General features: G+C 43.2%; 1 protein-coding gene across 1 annotated transcript; it reads right to left on the minus strand.

The window, feature by feature from the left end:
- Positions 1–918: 918 nt before the first annotated feature.
- On the minus strand, positions 919–12,914 carry RBX1 (ring-box 1). Its single transcript, XM_086752417.1, has 5 exons — positions 12,770–12,914; positions 10,336–10,414; positions 3,856–3,926; positions 2,461–2,546; positions 919–1,091 (listed from the first exon to the last, which is right to left on the minus strand). The coding sequence occupies exons 1-5, from the start codon at positions 12,845–12,847 to the stop codon at positions 1,079–1,081; spliced, it is 327 nt and encodes a 108-aa protein (XP_086608543.1). The 5' UTR covers positions 12,848–12,914; the 3' UTR covers positions 919–1,078.
- Positions 12,915–19,705: the final 6,791 nt, after the last annotated feature.

Consider the following 19,705-nt stretch of genomic DNA (forward strand, 5'->3'; position numbering starts at 1 on the left):
AGTACACTAATGTTTAACATCAGCTATCAAATTTCCAATCTTCAATAACTAGCAAAAAAGTGTTGATCCAAAGGTGGCATCATGAACAACCAATGAAAGAAATTTACTGTATCTACCGCTGCTGACAGGAAGGGACACAGCCTCTTGTAGCAGGAACAATTACTTTGACCTTGTTTGAGTTCCTGGCATCTGTCAACATAAGGGCCAAAATTTGATGCAATGAGGAGGATACCAGGCCATTTGGTATGGAAGATACAAAAGAAAACATCATGTAGTTTTCAAAGAATTTCAGGCCAGTGAGAACTACAGCTTGGCTTGAACTGGGAACATTCCAGTAGAAAGCCAACCAAGAATTAAATTTGTTCATACACTGCTTACTTTTAGCTTTCCAGCCAATCTAGCACATGAATTTCCTGAGTTTACTTTCACCTGACACATGAAAGTGCTTTATGAGCACTGATAAAAACTAACATTTAGTTAATGTCCTTCAAGCTAAACAGATGGAACTGTGAACAGGTAGTGAAATTTTCCTCTGCAGGGGAGCTGGTCTAGTCAAACTCAAGAGCAGAAGAGAGAGTAGTTTTTAATAATGACACCTAATTGTGTAGATCACCATTTCAACTTAGCTGCAAGAAAGCATGCCCACGTGAAATGCTATTTGCATAAATTATACTCAGCCAGGCCAAGTCCTGCACCCATTGCACTACACGATGGCGCTTCGTGCCGACCGCAGTGAGGCAGAGGCGTGGTTCTCAGTTGTGTAGGAGTAAGACCAAACCCACAGTCAAAAACTGGGCATAGTGACAAGAGCTGCCCCGTTTGAGAGTTGCCTAGCTTAAGTCTCCAGTCTCCAGGTAATTCTCCTCCCTCAATTCACTGACTGCTCACTCCTGAACACAAGAGAAAAAACTTCGACAGGAAGCTCCAGCAAGATTTTATTCAATGGTACACAACTGGGAGAAATTAAGATTCAAGAAGAATTGTATACATTACTTATTTTTCAAGTTGCTAAAACAAACCCATAGTGACAAGAATAACTGAGGCTGACGACGTAACAAGAAGCGTGGTGATGATCTCTCTAGTGTCCATACCTGCAAATATATAATATGTTAATGCTTTTTTTAAAAAAATATGTTTCATACTAGTGCTGATTTGGGCGGATTTATTCTCATTCTACCACGATATAATTAACGTGTAAAACAGATGAAAATGCTGTGTTATGGAAAACTTAGGACGTTCTCCACATTCCACTTCCCCCAGAAGTCTATCCAGTTAGAAGAGAGCCTGAGGAATCCACGATATCACATGCAAGAGACCCTCAGTATCATCATCTTTTGCCCTGAATCCCACTTCAAATATATTCTGCATGAAAACAAGTCCAAAGCTTGTCATAGCCCCAGACATAACTGAGCACCCATAAAAACATATTCATGCACGTCTCCATTTCTCATTATGCTGGCCACGCAGTATTAAGTCACTAGCCAGGCAACATGGGCTCAGTTTTCATTAAGTGTTCATTAAAACATCACAATATCAAAACTATGGTGCTCAAGTTGTCATGTCAATGACGATCTGCACAACTGGTTGTGAACCAGATCCCAAAGACAATCCTGAACAGTTATAATATCTGTTTTGCTTTGTTTTAACCTGGACTCTCATTAGAATTAATCTACTTGTTTTGTTTTGTTTTTTTTTTTTTAAATGGGGTGTGAAGAGGGAAAATCCACAGTTAAGAAAACATTAATGGATAAACGACGCGGAATGAAGCAAGTGACAGGCAAACTTCCTAACTATTCTCAATGTACAATCACCTCTCAAAATACAATTACACCTAAAAACCCATCCATGGATCTATGATTATTATTTTAACAATAGACCTTTGAAAAACAGAAAACAAAACAAAGAATACAGAAACTATGAATAAATGGGCCAAGGCTGTAGCAATGGCTACATGGACATTTGATTTCCAGATGCCAGGAAATCAGCTGTATTAATCTCTGAGCCTGTTAGAGTTATAAAACAAATCACCAACGTACAGAGGAACCCGATAAGACTTCTGGCACCTCAGCAGAAATGCTTTGGAACACAAACAGTTAAATTCAGGTCATTTTCTAAACCCAAATTGCTCATGCGGCAGTACAGTATTCACCTGAGGCTCCACTTACAGTGAATTCCATTTCTCTTCTGCTCTCCATTCTTTAGAGAGAATGTCAATAGCAGTCACTACTTTTTAACAGCTCCCACTTACCCCGCAGCTATTTGGGCTTCCCTCAGAGCTCATTTACCACCAGGTGATGAAGGAAAGGTCCCTATACAGCAAGGTGGATAAACCTTTCCCAACAGCAACTATGCCCTCAGACCCACAAATGAGAGAGATTACCCGCGTATTTGACATAGATAATTTCTGTTAACAGAAGGACAATGGGACTTTTCATCTTGAAACCCGTGCAGGATACCTACTTTTGGAACTCCCATTCCCTGTTGTCCAGTGGACATACTTGGCGAGTTTTGAGCCAGCGAGAGATGCAGTGGAAGTGGAAAGCGTGCTGGAAGAGAAAGTTCAGACCACATCATTTCAGAAGACATGAATGTATCTCAATGTGAAAACTACCACTGAAAGCATCATGGTAAGAAGAGAGTAGCAAGTCTTTGCAGACAAAGATGGGGAGGACTAATCAGCCAGCTCACTGGTAAACACCAAATAACTGAGCCACATTTTCAGAGAGGAAAGGAACACTAGTGAAATGGCAGCAGGGAGCCTGCTCCACAGTGCAGGCAATGGCAAGCAACTGACTTCTGATGAAGGAGAGAACAGAGAGTTTAGCAGCTGCTAAAATTGGCAGAGCAGATGATGATAAGAAGCATAATCAGAAAGACAAGAAAGAGGATTTCACAGTGAGTAGCAGGGATGATATGTAAGTATATATGCTGAAGCTTTCTGCCAGTCTTCTGGACAAACCAAAGCCTGAATATAAAGGAACTTGCAAAATTAGAAAGAAAAACAATCTCAATTACATGTTCAATAAGGACACCCTTTCCCATACCCCATACAGCTACTTAAAAACAAGGTTTCACTTGTGGTAACTCTCGCACACAAAATTATAATTTTGATACTAGAATATTCTAACATGGTTTAAAAAAATGCTCTTGTCCTCAGCAAACAGAATTGCAACATTTATAATCCTGTTGCAGCATTAATATCCTGTAGCTTGTTCCCACACCATAGTGAATATGGGACTGAGGAACAGGTAGTTATTCCGTTATGGAAAATTGTATCTTCCAGCTCAGGCCCAGGCTAGCTAAAAGGTAGGCACGTTCGAGTTCACATACTAGTGGGACTCTATGAAGGAGTGCATAGGGCAGCAAATTGAAGAGCTGGAGATTACACACGAGAACCAATTTGATCTTCCTCCAAAAGGGGAAGCAAATCACCCAGCTACCCCATATTAACTCCTTGAATCAGCCTGCACAAAGACAAATCAAGCACACTGACATCCAAGTAATCCTATTATCAGACAAAAAAATAGCTCCTAGGCAGAACCTGGATCAGGAAAATCATGCTCAGAATGAAAGACCTATTACTCTTCAAAGAAATAAAACAAACAAACAAACAAACAAAGGTGTAAAGGCCTATCTTTCTCCTTTCTCTTCTGTGTCTTCTGTATTACACCTCTCCAGCTTTCACTTTTTTTTCCCCTTCTCCTTTCAACACTGTACTATACATATGGTGTTTAATATTTTTTTTTCTGGTGGATTATCTGAAATATTTTATAGAACTAGTTTTGTCCTGAGTCATAAAAAAAAAGGGCATAGCATCACCACACACGAGCTTCACAACAGAATGGTTTTCCTTACATTGCAGACGCCCCATGCAACTGTGCACTCTTCAGAGGTAGCTGATGCTTGGTTTGCTTGACATTCTATGCCTGTGAAAACAAAGGTTAAGCACTTATATGCAGGAGTACAAGATGTACATGTAACACCAACTGGTAGGTTTCTTCATAATAGCAAGAGAAGAGCTCTTTGTTTTGTTGAGTTTATTATATCAAGACGTGTCAAGAGCTGTTGGTTTAATATGTACTGTTTTCCCAAAAGCATCAGATCAAAATATACTTCGTTCTGCTTTCTTCCTTCCTCTACACTTTTAATATTCCAAATTTCCAGAGGACGAGAGTATGTAGCTCATCTACCAGCAACATATGTCCGCTTTCCAAATTTTAAGGATAAATATTTTTAATTTGTCCTCTTGTGTTTTAATAGATGTCTTTTGATGATCAGTTACAGTAGCAGAGCCATGAAAGAAAGTTTACTTAAATTTCTTACTCAGCTTTCTCTAAATCTAAATTTATCATCTTGTTAGACATTTTGTACTCTCAGTTATATTTACAAATTAATTTGCTCATGTAATGCTGGAGTTTGCCAGTCTCTCTTGTATAGTCTTGTGACAGGTAAGCACAGCCCAAAAATACACAATAGAAAATACAGATTAAAATGTATTTTTTAACTTTTTATATCTTAGGGATGAGTACCTAGGATGATGCAAAAAAAAGATAAATACTATTTACCAGTTTGGGTTATGTTTTACTTTTGTGTCAGATGGCAAGGATGAAGGAGAGGAGAGAGAGAAAAGAAGGAAGAATACAACTGAGAAATTAAAGCCAGCAACTTGGTTCTCCTTTCTAGAGCCCAAAAGAATCACTTCTGCTCCAGCTCAAGAATAAACTTCAGGAGGAAAAAAAAAGGTATTTCTAACTCCTCCACAGCTAGCAGCCCAAACCTATGAGACCAACATTTTACTTTCTGCAAAAGGATGCTTTCTTTAAAAGTCAAGCCCAAACGGTGTAAAAAGACAGACTGAGAGATGATCAGCTTAGAACTTGATACACGGGCTTGTTGCTTGCTTGTTTTGCAGATCTTTTTCCCTGGCAAAGAAAATGTCTGAACAAGCTCCAATTCTCTGTTCACTTTTAATGTGCCCAAATATGCTCAGAGGAAAAGGAATTTGATTCACCAATTAAAAATTCAAAAACTTTCAAACCCCACAGGTTTGGCTGAAAAGTGTGATCTTTATTTACTCTGTCCTATTCATCCCTTTCTCCATTTTTCACTCTCTCTCAGGTGTGGAGAGGAACAAAATAAGAGAAAGGCCCATTTTTCCTGAGAGGTGAGAGAGCGACCAGTTAACCTTGGTCACGAGCAACTCAAAACAAGACTGAGGTCTAAAGAAACTCAGTAGCAACAACTGTTCTGCAAAATTTGAATGAACCTGTATTTATTATATGGCTTACATCAAGATATGACACACTACAGGAGGAAGTCCAAAGCTCAGTCCCTGGCCTGCCTATAGAAGAGAACAAAATCCAGTGTGCCTGAAATATCTGATGTTTTAATTCCTTAAGTCCTCAATACATGCAGCAATAAAACAAAATCTCATTAAGAAAATGGAGGGTCCTCAAGAACCTTGAAGAGCTTTGATTACTTTGGAGATTTGATTAAAATTTGATACTCAAGAGCGCTGCAACAATTTTACTGTTACTGCAGTATAGACTCATGGTCTTGCTGAGTACCATGGGGCACACTACACTAACTTTTAAATATCTGGCATGAGTCTGTACAGTAACAGAAAATGGTGAGAAGATGAGTAGTAGGAAAAGGAAAGGAAACTCATTTAGATGAAGAAAAGTCAACTGGTAGCAAAACTTTAACTCAAGAAGTGTCTGCTGAAAGCAAGGAAAATATTCTGTCACACAATATACTTATCTTGTTTTTGCTCCTCTTTCCCTGCTGGAAACTGGATATAAAGCATATTAGAACTGCAGTCCATCTAGCCCATTTTTATGTCATTTTCTTTCCCCCCCTCACTATCCCCTCCTCCAAGTGGCCCTAACCTGTGAGCTGTATGCTTTGGAACACAAAACAATTATTTATTTTTTTTTTTTTTAGGCTTTAAAGGACTCTCTATTTTGACTGGGAGTGAGACAGAAGAAAGGTAGTTTAGGCAAGGAAGAAAAGCAGCACTGAAATTCATTTTAGTGTTACTCAAACATTTGCTGACAAGTAAATACAGTCTAAAACATGACAGTCCCAAAAGCTTAAGAGGACAGATGAACTTTTGCAGAAATAGCTGAGGAGGAGTTCTCTAGTGGTGATGTAAGGCCCTTCCAACAAGACATCCAGATTTAATCCTCTCATCAAACAGGCTGGAGACTACTGCTGGCACTACTACCTTTCGCTGCCAAAAAAGGGTCTCCCAAAAGCCAAAGCACTTTTTGGTCTCCTACTTGCCTACTTTCAAAGAAGGACAATATATCAACAAAGAAATAAAACAAGTGGACAATCTCAGTCAAAGAATGAAAGCTGATGATTCTGGCTCTTGAAACAAAGAGAATCTATTTACCAGCTGCTGACCCAAAAGAAGCAATACTGTCAGACAGTAACAGGTACTGGAGGAATACTGAACAACACTACTTTTGCCTTGCTTTTGACAGAGTATCTGGAGGTGAAGGCAGAAAGATACACCAAATACCTGCAGATAGTTGTGAAAGATGCAATGGAAGCATTTCAACTCAGGGAGTTACAGAAATGTGTATTATAGAATGGTAACTTCTGAATCTTGGCATCTGTTAAGAACCATCCACCTTCCTATACGTTTTCTATTGTAGAAATCTTCTGTATATTTCTAACAAGAAAAGTAGCCCAAGATTTAAGTAGGCATAATGGCAGGTAACAGAAGTAAAGTACATGTCTTTTGTGAGTAGCTACAGTAACAGCCCAATGCACTGGTAAATTTGATGTTATGAGCTCTTCCGCTTGAGCAAGGGTAACCACTGTATGGGTTCCCCTTTCTCTTTCATGTTGCCTTCTAAAATTATGTCATGAAGGGATTGACTTATTGGGAAGAGGAGAAATACATACACAGAGCTTAGGTAACACAACACATCATGTACTCACTCATAAAACAGAGACAGGAAAAACAGATAACCAGGCTAATAAACTTGAAGTACACTAGTTATTCCTAAAATGTTGAATGAGCTCTCAAATTTAGTTTTTCAAACTAGGAATTACAGAATTTTCCCCTCACAATCCTTGCCAGTTTCTTAGGAATGTGTTCCTAAGAACGGGCGTTCAAAGAACATGTAGACATGGCACTTCAGGACATGGTTTAGTAGGCACGGTGGTGTTGATGGTTGAACTTGACAGTCTTGGAGGTCTCTTCCAACCTTAAGATTCTACGATTCTATGAATTATCTGCAGATTCTACTAAATACTTAGCCTAAGTTCCCCTGATCATATCATCATATGACTCCTCCTACTTACAATCCCCTTGTATGACACTCAATATTTCCTGTTAGTATCACACACTCAAAATATTTGTACACAGCTATCATCTTCTGCTCCTACTTAGGACTTAGCAAACTATATATACTTAGTTCTGTTCTTTTATTCTTCTCACAAATCCAAAATCATTCAGCCTGTTAAGCATCTTGAGATTCTTCTTCGGATTCTATTCCAATTTATGTGGTACTCTGCATCTTACTATCAAAGAAAGGAAACAGTATTTTGATGGCACATTTTACACAGTTCAAAAACATACTGGTTACCTTACTAAAATATTATAATTCACATTTTAGACCAGAAGGTAAACCACTATGCTAAACGTAGCGTTTAGTTAACAATCCCCAACTTACCATGTTGCAATGACAGCAGAGAGCAAGCCTTTGAAGAAATCAAGAACACTGCTCCAATAAAATCTAAATACGACCTGGGTCTTTCCAGAGAAGAATGAAAAAAAACCCACTAAAAATCTACTCACTCCTTCTATATACTGAATACAAACCATACTGGGGGCTTTGGGAATCCTTCGACCATACTATTAGCAAATAATGATGTACACACAGGAGAAGAACTGCATGACACCTTAACATTGTTATATCCTAGCTTTTGGATGCCTGACTTCATAACGTTAACAATCTTCCATTAGCATGGCTGGTGTTACTTATCACTCTTTTAATGTTTTCCCTTTCAAGGTTTCTCTTCATCATTAGGAGAGGGAGACATTTGTATCCTGTATTTTATCAAATTGAATCTTGCGTTGTTCTTCCTTGCACATTCTATTAATTTCTCCCTCAGTGTCCCATCACTTCACATCTTATGTTTGAAAAATCTAATTAAAGTGTTATTTAACAGCATTAATGATCTGTAACAAGGAAGTAAGTAAATCCAGAGCCAACACTGATCTCGGAACACCAATTTAGACACCCACTCTGTTCTGTATACTGTCAATTTTGGTCGGTCATTTGCGGTCCAGGCTTTTCATAACATTGCTCATACCCAAACTAATAACCTGTTATGTTTCAGCAACTCAAGAAAGAAAAGAGTTGTTACCCATGCCCTCTGCCTTCACTGCTTTTCCTAATCTACCTATATATTCCAACACCATCCCCATTTTGGCAGGTGTTTGTTTGTTTGTTTTTTAAGAACTGACATATGAAATTCACTACTCGAAAATAATATTTATCCACTCTTCTTCCAGCTCCTCCCCATCTCTCCTTCATTCTCATATGTCCTATTTGCTATTTAGAAAAAATAGCAAATATACAAGACTGTATTTGGTCTTTCGAGAGAGGCAATATTAATTTTGAGGCAGATTAAAAGAATAAAACACATTATGTTTCATGAAATGCATGAAACACAGCATCCATTATCTTACAACATATCCTACTTATCATGAATAATTATCTTGAATTACAGGATTTTATCTATTTATTCTATGCATTTGTAAGTTCTAGAAATGTAACTTATGTTCTAACAAATCTTTAAAATTACATTTGCCTATCAGTGACATGCTTTCCTCTCTAATATAAATCTTAGTCTTTCTAAATCTGAGAGACTAAGCAGTAGTCCAGTGTCCACCTCAACTACTTGTCAAGATGGTACATGTCAGAAGTACTTAAAAAAGAAATCTTTACATCAAAGGACCTTGGCGCATTTCATAACCCCTGTCCTCACTTGCGTCTCTTTAGTGTTATCACTCTCTTTCTAATAATCAAGAATAAACTGAGGCATGGATAGGCAGCAGCTGGCTCAAAATACAAATATATCAGTCCCAGAGCAAAGAAGTGAACTTGCTTAACCCGTTTTCAGCCCCGTCTGTTACAGTCTGATTTTATTAAAAAAAAAAACTTCTGAAAGTAGTTTTGTAATTATATTTAAATATGTTGTCAAATCAGGTGCATCTCTCACTAGTTTTTACTATAACCTTGAGGTCTGCTTTTTCTGAAACAGGCTTACTGACAGTGAGCTACCATTACCAGTAGTTCCAGAGTGACTGCATAAAACCAACAAAACTGTCAGAATGGGATGGTGACAGGCCATTCCGAGGCACTGCAGTTGTACCTGCTCTTGTTTTAGGTGGTTCCACAGTCCTCACATTTTAGTAATAGTGGCAAATAAGGCAAATTTGCATCTAGATATATTAAAAGGTCTTCTGTCCCTCATGACTGAAACAAGGACAGTCACGGTGCCAACAGTATCTTGTCAGTTTTGAGGGGGAAAAAAAATGGTTTTGTACTCTTTAGCAATCCGCTAAGGGAATCACTGAAACCAGTGATTTCATGTATGTGCACCTATTTCGTTACAGAAATTTCTATACTTAGTTCCATTATCACTTTATTTTCCTGTTAATTGAACCATCGAGATTATACAGGAAAAAAATCAAACATGGTTTTTGATTCAGGCATTTGATTATTCTCCTTTGTAAATGAATGATTAATTCTCTAGGCGGCTACAAATTTCCCTGTACTATAACATTAACTTATGCAAGGTAGTTTTTGTAGAATGAAGTATCAAATGAAGTCACTGGTCCAAGCCTTTCCTGGCCAGACACAAGAAGTGTTACAAGATCTCATCCTAATGAGTGTCATCAAAAAGTTGATGCCCATAGCAACATCCTCAACTCTAAAATCTAAAACCTCTCTTTGTGAGCAATACCTGTTGATCCTGAAAAATTTCAGTTCCTCCTGGCTCTTTATTATTACTCCTTGTCCTCTTTGTTGCATCCAAAACACACTCAGCAACATAATCTTGTCTGTATATGTGGTACCAAGGGATTCTACTCTTTACAAGAAAAGGGTGAAGGAAAAGCAGTATGGTGACAGAGGTGACAAAAAATAGATTACAGGACTTCAGCATTACATAAAATAGAGCTTAGTATCTGGACTGTGAAGACTTAGCTCCTAACTGAAAGCTGCATTTGCTGAATTACACCCTCAACAGGGGAAATTTCAGCTGTGCATCAGGTACCAGTCAAAACTGTCTTCCCCAGCATTTACTTACATAGATCCATAATATGGTTTCTGCAAATGGCACAGTTATCAACGACAATGTCCCACGCCCACAGAGCTACTGCATTCCACTAGGGAGAGGGGGAAAAAAAGAAAAAGAAAAACACAGTTTTGACTCAATTTACAGCACACAGAAATCCTTGTTATTTCTCAAGATGCCATGTATTTTTAAATTGAAAAGCTAGCATATTTAAAAAAAAAATCTTAGAAGAACAGAGTAATTCTTCATCACGAGTTCAGAAGCGTTACCAGAAAGCAGCAGTACATTCCTCTCACATATCTCCCAGACCAAACGTCTCCCTCCAACTCCGGAAACAACGTAAGTCCCACAGTCCCCTTTTTTTTTGTGAAACAAATGCAAGCATCTGCATTTCTATTCAAGATCCAGAGGCAAGGATGCAGCTCATGCCACATCCTCGGTTCTGATGGAAAGGACAGTGCCTTGCAAAAAGGCCAATCCAGATGCCATTTTGTTAAGAGGAATTTCCATTATTTGCAGCAGTTCTTCTAGTAATCACCCCCTAGAGCAGTTGGGGCCAAGAACAAAAATAATCTCTAATGCTACCCTTGGTTGACTCCCGAACAATCTTCTCTGCAAAAAGGTTACTACGCAATGACCTACCAGCAAGGCTGAATACAAAAATTTGAAAGTACTACCAAATTAACCTTTCAAAGACTTTGTTTATAAAAGAAAAACAAACAAACAAACAAGGAATATAGCTATCCCATGTTACTTCAGGGGAACAGTTGGCTACAAATTTCCACGACAATTTTAGAAAGTGATTCAGAATGAGGACTTCAAGACAAGCTATGCAGAAGAGCATAGCACCTTTTTATTCCTCCCCACAAAAACCATAATCAGGTCTTTTGTAAATTCATTAAATAGATGGGCTTGCCTTCAATATTCAAAGCAATCCAAAATGTTATTGTAGCCAGGATAATCTTCATTTACTACTTAAGTAGTCTAGATATTTTGTTTCCTTCCATTTTTTCAGTATATGATTGTATTGACTGTACTACAGTAAATCTTCTCTACTTTCATCCATTTACGTCTCAATGTTTTCATTGCTTCCCCTCAGTTTGGGATTATGAAGGAGGAATGCAGGCTGCCAAGCACTGATAAGCACTACCAATTTTGATAAGCACTTCAATTTTTCATTAGTATCGATATAAAAAGTCATCACGATACTACCAGATCTTCTAGGAAACGGGTCGGTAGTGATCTCATCTTTTCTCCCTGTCTTCCAGCTTCAAGTCTAGCCAGCCTTCTGGCCGAGGTACTTATCTCTCAAGGACTTCATCCACACTTCAAGACAGCTAAGATAAAAATTCCCTGTCCCCATATTTCTCCCACACTCTCAGGTACTTAATCTCTTGTTCCATCACAAGCTGCTCTTGCAACCTGCAGACCTGTACTGAACCACACATGTGCCTTGTACCTTGCTGGGGAGGAGGAATGCCACTGACACATAAAAGGTGACGCTTCCTCCTCCTCTGATGTGCTATTATATCTGCCCCTATTTCCAAAGAACAAGCAATCACGTCATCCAAACACGTCCTTCGGCATAGACCTGCAGCCCTGTACAGAGATAGGGGTTTCCATCATCACTGATAACGGCTGCGTTTCAAACAAACCATGTCTGGAGCCCATCCTTCGAGCAGGAATCACTGCTTAGATATGTTTGCTAATACTCAGTCCAGGGGTCATTTTGCCTCAAATTCTACCTTAATGCAAACCCACAGCCTCTCTGCTTCCTCTGCATCCTCACGCAACAGGTTTGGACTATTACCAGGATGCAGCTGACAAACTGGTGGCACGAGACAGAAGAGTGGTACTATGACTGCTTTGAGGAGGCAAACAAAGTCAGGGTGACAGAAGAGCATTTGCGGACTACACACACGATGTTACATCTTGATTTAAAGAAAAAAGGTAAAAAAAAAAGCAGCCACACAAATTTGTGTGTAGCGTCTTACGCAGCACTCAGGGCAGCTCGAGTGACTGGGCCAGCGCGACCAGGGCTGAGGAGGAGGCAGCACCCCACGCCTGCTCCCCGGCCTCAGCTGCCCAGAGGCTCCGCGTAACGCGGCCCGGCCCGGGAGGGTGCGGGGCCGCCAAGGCCTGGAGCCCCCTGACAGGAGCGGACCCCTCCGGCCTCCTTCCTCCCGCTCGCCCGCCCTCCCGGCCCACGCCAGCCGCGCCCGGTGATTGGTCAGCCTCTGCTCCACGTGCAGCGGCCCGCCTCAGCCATTGGCCTGGACGCACGCCAAGACTCGCCGCAGAAACCGCCCCGCCCCTCCCGCCGCGCCGGTGCGGAACCGGATTCCCGGCTCCGTGAGGGGTCCCTCTCCCCAGCCCCGCTCTCCGCCGCCAGCCCGTCCCAGCCCTGCCCCCGGGCCAGCCGGAGGAGCGCGCCGGCGGGCCTCACTTTTTTCACTTCGAAGCGCTTCTTGCCGGCGCCGCTATTGGTGCCGCTAGGGGTGTCCACATCCATCGCGGCCGCCATTTTGGGTGCGTGAATAGCCCGTCCCGCTCCACGCGCATGCGCGGCGGGGACGACGAGCGGGGTGGGCGGGGCGAGCGAAGGGGCGGGGCTCCCTCCAGGTTCCGCCCCCTCACCAACAGGTGGCGGAGAGGGCGGTGAGCGCGCCGCCGCGAGGGGAAGGCCGGGAGCGCGGTCACGTGACGCGGGCTCTTAAAGGAGCCGGCCAGGGCGGGGCCGCGCGCCTTTACCTCATTCCGCACGCCAGTGGCGCGCGGGGTTGCACAACCGGAGGGGAGGGCGGGGCGCGGCGCGGCGCGCGCGCGGAGCCGGTGGGGGAGGTGCATTTAAAGGGGTACGCACCCTCAGAGCTTGGAATGGTGAGGGGCCACAGCAGAGGAGGAGCGAAGGGGGCACGGCTCAGGCTGCGGGGAAGGTGGGGGGACGTGGGGCAGGGGAAACGGCACCGCCCCGCCCTGGTTGCTGCGGGACGGAGCGGCCCCTGCGCGACGGGCGGGTGAGGGGCTGCGTCCTTAATAAACCTTTTTTTTTTCTCATTTTCTTGCACCCTGATTGATCTCCGGCAAGCGCAGAATGAGGTAGGGTCGCTGGTGTTACCCCTGTAGCCCTTTTGATCCCTAGCAGCCCACTTTTTAAAAAATGGGATATTGGAATTGCTAGAAAAATCATTCACGCTGTCCAGGCCGCTATTTTGGCACCCAAATTAGGCTGACAATGGTTATAATCAAGATGGGGTTTACTTGCACTGCTGGAGCTGCCCCAGCCCTGCCCCGTTCTGTTGCACGGATGGAGACAACGGGCACGGGAGGTCATACTGGGAGACTCCTCCCTTCATCAAAGGACTTTCCTGAGAAGGTCAGTAGTGGTGTTCCCCAAAATATGGAATATTTTGGAATATATATGCATCATTTTGCATATATACAGGCAAGCAATATCTGTACTGTACCTATCATAAGCATTTGGGCCAAACAGCACTATTCCAGCCTGGCTCCATCATAGAGTGAAGCCGTCATAGAACCATAGAATAGGGTTGGAAGGGACCTTTAAAGGTCATCTAGCCCAACCCCTCTGCAAGGAGCAGGGACATCTCCAACCAGATCAGGTTGCTCAGAGCCCCATCCAGCCTGGCCTTGAATATTTCCAGGGATGGGGCATCTGCCACCTCTCTGGGCAACCTGGGCTAGTGTTCCACCACCCTCCTGGTAAAAAAAAAAAAAAAAAAAAACCAACAAAACTCTTCCTTATGTCCAGTCTAAATCTACCTACTTCTAGTTGAAAACCATTACCCCATGTCCTATCACAACAGGCCCTGATAGAGTCTCTCCCCATCTTTCCTGTAGGCCCCCTTTACGTACTGGAAGGCTGCTCTAAGGTCTCCCTGGCGCCTCCTCTTCTCCAGGCTGAACAGCCCCAACTCTCTCAGCCTGTCCTCATAGGAGAGGTGCTCCAGCCCTCATCATCTTTGTGGCCCCCCTCTGGACTCACTCCAACAGGTCCACGTCCTTCATATGTTGGAGGCACCAGAGCTGGAGGCTGTACTCTACATGGGGTCCAATGAGAGCGGAGTAGAGGGGCAGAATCACCTCTCTTGACCTGCTGACCACGCTTCTTTTAATGCAGCCCAGCATGCAGTTGGCTTTCTGGGCTGCAAGTGTGCATTGCTGGCTTATGCTGAGCTTCTCATTTTCTAGTACCCCCAACTTCTTCTCACGGCTGCTCTCGATCCATTCTTCGTCCAGCCTGTATTTGTGGTTGGGATTGCCCTGACCCACGTGCAGGACCTTGCACTTGGCCTGGTTGAACTTCACGAGGTTTGCACAGGCCCACCTCTCCAGCCTGTCAAGGTCCCTCTGGATGGCATCCCTCCCCTCCAGTGTGTCAACCACACCACACAGCTTGTTGTCATCAGCAAGTCTGATGCGATATCCACCTTGCTGTATGCATACAGCTTTTACCTGAGATGCAGTGCCTGCTGGGATGGGATGTCTGGCAACCTCCAAATAAACTTTAACCTAAAGGAGAGGCCTACAGTAAGGACAAGATGATGTTCCCGTTGGATGTGTTGGAATAATTTTCAATGAGATTCATATTTGAAAGACGTGTAACACTTGTGCCTTGACTTCAGCACATACCTAAATGTTTGCAGGGTTAGTCTGAGCCCAAAAGTTGCACACACACAGTAAAAGTAAGTTTGAAGAAGAAAAATGCCGTTTCTCATTTATGCACCCTTTAACACCTCTGGTTATCTACAGGTAAAGCTTCCATTTAACTTAACTGCCCTTTCCCCTGATCCTGCGCAGTTATGGTGCATCTCTTATTGCTAACAATAAAATGAAGCTGCACAAATCCAGGTTTCCATCCTGTTGCTCCTTACTCAGGACTGTAGTGTTAAGGCCACTGCAAAGGAGTGTTTTGAAAATGGGAGATGGGTGCTTGAGAAAATTGATTTTTCTCCTTCAAGAAAATAGCCCTTTTCAAAGCAGAATTTGCACAATTTTCTCTTTGATAGAAACATGAATTTTAACCCCAAATCCATATGGTGATGTCCCCAGTAGGACATTACTCAGTAAGAATCCAGGACATTTCAACACACACTAGGGCACATGCATACCAGAGAAATGTTAACGTTCGTTTTCACTTTAAATGACTGTTGCAGTATAAAATTATAGTCTTCCCACCTCAGCTGATGTCACCATGAGGAGATGGTTGCCAACGGGTAAAAGCCATGCAGCCAGCAGCCGTATGGTCTGGCTTTACCTTTATCTGGCAGCAAAAAGAATACAGCGATGCAGATCTTGAGTTAAGTCTTGCTAAAAAGGTGGCGGTGTTTTCAGAACAAAGATAACAAACGTGGTGCAGAACAGAACATATATCTGCATGCTTATTTAGTTAATATTTACTGATTCACATGTGCAGATACGTGATACCAACAATGGGAAGTGCATTAAGAGACGTCCAGTGTGCTTTGCGAAGTGAAATTAGTGATGGTATTCCCTAATAGTCCTGCACTTCATAAAAACGTCTGAGCTACCCTCTTTGCTGTACATGAAATAATCTGTTTTCTGTTGATTTTAGTGCCATCTCTATTTTCTTTCCTTCTAGGAAAAGTGCAGCCCCTCAGACCTGTTTTCCCTCTCTTAGGGCTGTGTGTTATATAGAGGTGACAGTAGCTGCTGCAGAAAGAAAGGCTGCAGCTCTGAAAAGCATCAGCCTCCAAAGAAATAGAACACTCTGGTCCAAATTATCAGGGATGCTTTGAAGAATGGATCATTTTTCAAATCATTGGGACATGCAGGGGAAGAGGAGGAGACTGCCAAGCTGAAAAGGCAGGGAGACAGACAGGTTAGGTGACACGTGACAACTGCTCTGAATATGATTAGTTCCAATTAAAATGAGACATGCTCCCTCTTCCAGTTGTCAAAAACTGTTCCAAAAGGCAAGGTACCAACAACCTGGTGACTCTACTGCAATTACCTTCCAAAACCAGTCTTTCATTTTGGTCGTTGTCTTTCTCCTTTACATTCATTCTGTTAGGTTTGGTTTGGTTTGGTTTTTTTTTTCTGCAGCCACCAACATTTTCCTACATGGGCTTTGTCCCCCAAATGATTCCTCTCCCTTACATGCACCCTTTGAACGCGTGTGCCTGACTGGACTGCTAGCGGAGGGGCAGCTGCTTGCAGGCCTGGCTCTCCAAAGCCGCACTCACGCAGGGACCGGGCAGAAGGCCCCGTAGCGGTGGTACTGACAAAACTTGTCCATCCAAGGCACCAGGATCCAAACGGCAGCGGGAGGATCCCCCAGAACTGAGTCAGAGGGAAAACGCACGCAGGAAAGGTTGCTTTGCTTTCTGGTCCTCGCTGCCTGAGTCTTTTGCCTTCAGCTTCCCAGGCCCGCAGATAAGATGAGCGGTGCATTCTCTGTTATCAGGACTCATCCTCAGTGCACACCGATGCCACGGGATCTTTCTGGGGCACTCGGGTCACTCTCAGGAGTGACACTGTTCTGAAAGACAGGAGGGAATTGCAATGCATTGGAACACTCTGTAGAGCAACGCTTTTCTTTCACAGTCATGAGAGTAGGGCTGGGCCTTCCAAAACTACCAGGAGCAAAAAGCGGGGGGTGGTGGGGGGGGAGGGAGGTGGCCCCTTTCTAAGTGCGTACAAACCTCAAGTTTTTCTGCTGTCGTTCTGTGCTTCACCCCTCAGTGCTGCCTGCTTAAGGTACGGTTTCAATGGTGCCCTGATCAGCTTCATGCAGGAATTACCTGGTGTGTGAGACAAGTTCCCATTCAGTGGTTTCCAACCAAGGAGTGAAAATCAAGTGCATTTTATTACTTTTTAAAGAACTGTAGGACTAGCTGGCTGCTCCAGTTGCTAATGCTACTAAAACCATTTGAATTGACTAAACTGGGATTTCTAGCACCCTTTGCTTTTGGATGCCCAGACCCACAGACAGCATTCACAAATGACTATCAGGGCAAAACTGAATCTGCTGTCTTTCCATGTTGCCACAAAACTTCTCAAAGTTCATGAAGTAAGCAAAAAAAACCTCCCACCAAGGCTCTGTAGCATCCCCAGCTGATTCAGTGTGCTTGGCATAGGAAAGCTGAATTCAAAGAATAGAGCCAGAGGGGTAAATTAAGCAATATATCCCATAGATTTCTGGACCAGACTGTGCTTGGTTTCTGCAGAAACCCAAACCCCCTGCCTTTGTGCATGTTTTCCAGATGATGGTCACATTATACCCCATATAGTACCCCTGGCCTTGCAATCCATTACTAAAACCTCAGGAGAGACATGGAGTTTCCAGCCCCCAATAATCCAGCAAAGAAGAACAGATGAGATTCTAAGGGAGGAGCAGGTTGTACCATTTCACGGGACGGTGACTAATTATTGCTCTTTCTTTTTCGTGGTATTTTACCTAAAGCTGCTTGATAACTTGCAGATAAAATAACGTACAACCATCAGGACTCAAAGCCAGCCTGCAGGTAAGTAGGTTGCAAAACCCATGATACTTAATGACTGTGCCCAATCTCCTGCAGACAGCCTTTCCCCATATGTGAAAAAGAGCAGCTGGGAGTGTGGCTTTAGGCTCAGCACATGACACTGTCCCCACAGTGGGATGCCAGCCCCACATCACACCTGACAATTATCAGCAGCTGATACGGAGAAGCGTGATAAAGATTGGCAGACCCAAGCGCGTTACTGTGAGGATGCCGGGCTGATTCTACTCTGCCTCAAGAACGGGTTTGAAGCATCAACACCCTCATGCTCCTCATCCTAATCCTTGCCCCCAGCTGAGGAACTCCACCCCAGAAAGAACCGAACACTAATGCCACCTCCTCCCTGCCACCCCTTCACAGTTCTGGGCGCCAAGCTGCAGATGCTGATCGCATCTGGCTGTGCTGCCACCTCCCGAGAGAAACCAGCATCCCAGCTTCTGCTCAGAGGAGAGGACATCTTCTGCAGTCAGGCTCGCAGACTGCACGGAGGTCCCTAGGGGAGCCAGGGCTCTCCATGCCACCTGTAGCCTGGGGAGACAAGAAGTGGGCCCAAAAGTCACCGTACCTCTAGGTCAGATACAGCCTGGCCTCCTCCTTTGTTCACAGGGCTGAAGAAGAGGTAGGAGTGTGAGACTTCTTACAGCAACCAAGACAAAAAATGCACACAGAGGAAAGAGTGAGGGCTTGAGAGAGGAAGAGTCCTGCTTTAACCTGAGCTGGGATCCTGAAGAGATGGGAGACAGAGACTGAGACTGTGATTCAGAGAAAGGGCAAGTCTTTCAGAGAGTGACAGGAAAGTGGCAGCACGGAAGTGATTGTTTTTAACCTGAACATCCCAGAAGAACCGCGTGAGGTGACAAGAGGCTATGGGATAGTCCAAGTGCAGGAGATAGCACCACTAACCACACTAGAGACATCATTTGAGTACCAGGTCACAGTCTGGATCTCCGTCGTTGCTTAGATGAGAGTTTTCAAAGTGCCTTTTATCCTTTTAAGGAGGATGCAAAGAAAGGAGAATGTTATGATCACTCAGTACAAGTAGTTACATTCATCTTCTACTGCATGGAAGCAACATTGAAAGATCTGCCAGGCTAATTAACAGTAGCCAGGAAAAACGACGAGAATAACCAAAGTAGTAACACAAGCTTGCCTGCATATAAATCAATGAACTCCTACTGATCTGGGAAATCCATGAACCTTCAGTAACATGAGGAGAGGCAGTTCCAGACTGCTGTGTGGGAGACACTGAAACACTACAGATATTCTTATCTACAACTTCTCCCTGACAGTCTTGAATGTGGGGAGAGAGTCACAGAGAGGAAATAAGCACTAAAATCAGAAAAAAAAAAATCAACAAGGGAGGTCTGGAATCCACCCCTCCTGGGTCAAAAGTTTGATGCTGTTTGAAATGAGGTGAGAACAAGCTTTGCATTTGCCTTCTCCTTGTCATTTTTTTCCAGAAAATATACTATCCCAAAATTCCTCCAAAGATCTCTTCTAACTGAATCAAGTTCCTAACCACAGGCCTTGCTCAACAAGGCAAAATTCATTAGCCTTTGCCATCCTTCTTTGTCACAAAAGGAGAGATGCTGCTAGCGGTAAAAACATTTTGTTGAAGCCCCTGCCCAGCAGAGTCATAGCAAAGGTACCACTTGGCAGCTGAAAACTGTAAAAATCCAAATCCAAGGTCTGTGGGGTTTGGTTTTTTTTGTGGGGGGCGGAAGGGGGGAGAGGGGGTGGAGTTCAAATGCGATTTTGAGGCAAAAAAAAAGAACTGATTTTATACCACTTTGTTTTGGCAAGACACAAAGGAATGGGAAAAACAAATTAGGTGGCTCACAGACACAGACAACAATTAG

Source organism: Chlamydotis macqueenii, chromosome 1 (genome assembly GCF_036417535.1).
Source record: "Chlamydotis macqueenii isolate bChlMac1 chromosome 1, bChlMac1.mat, whole genome shotgun sequence".
Taxonomy (NCBI): Eukaryota; Metazoa; Chordata; class Aves; order Otidiformes; family Otididae; genus Chlamydotis; species Chlamydotis macqueenii.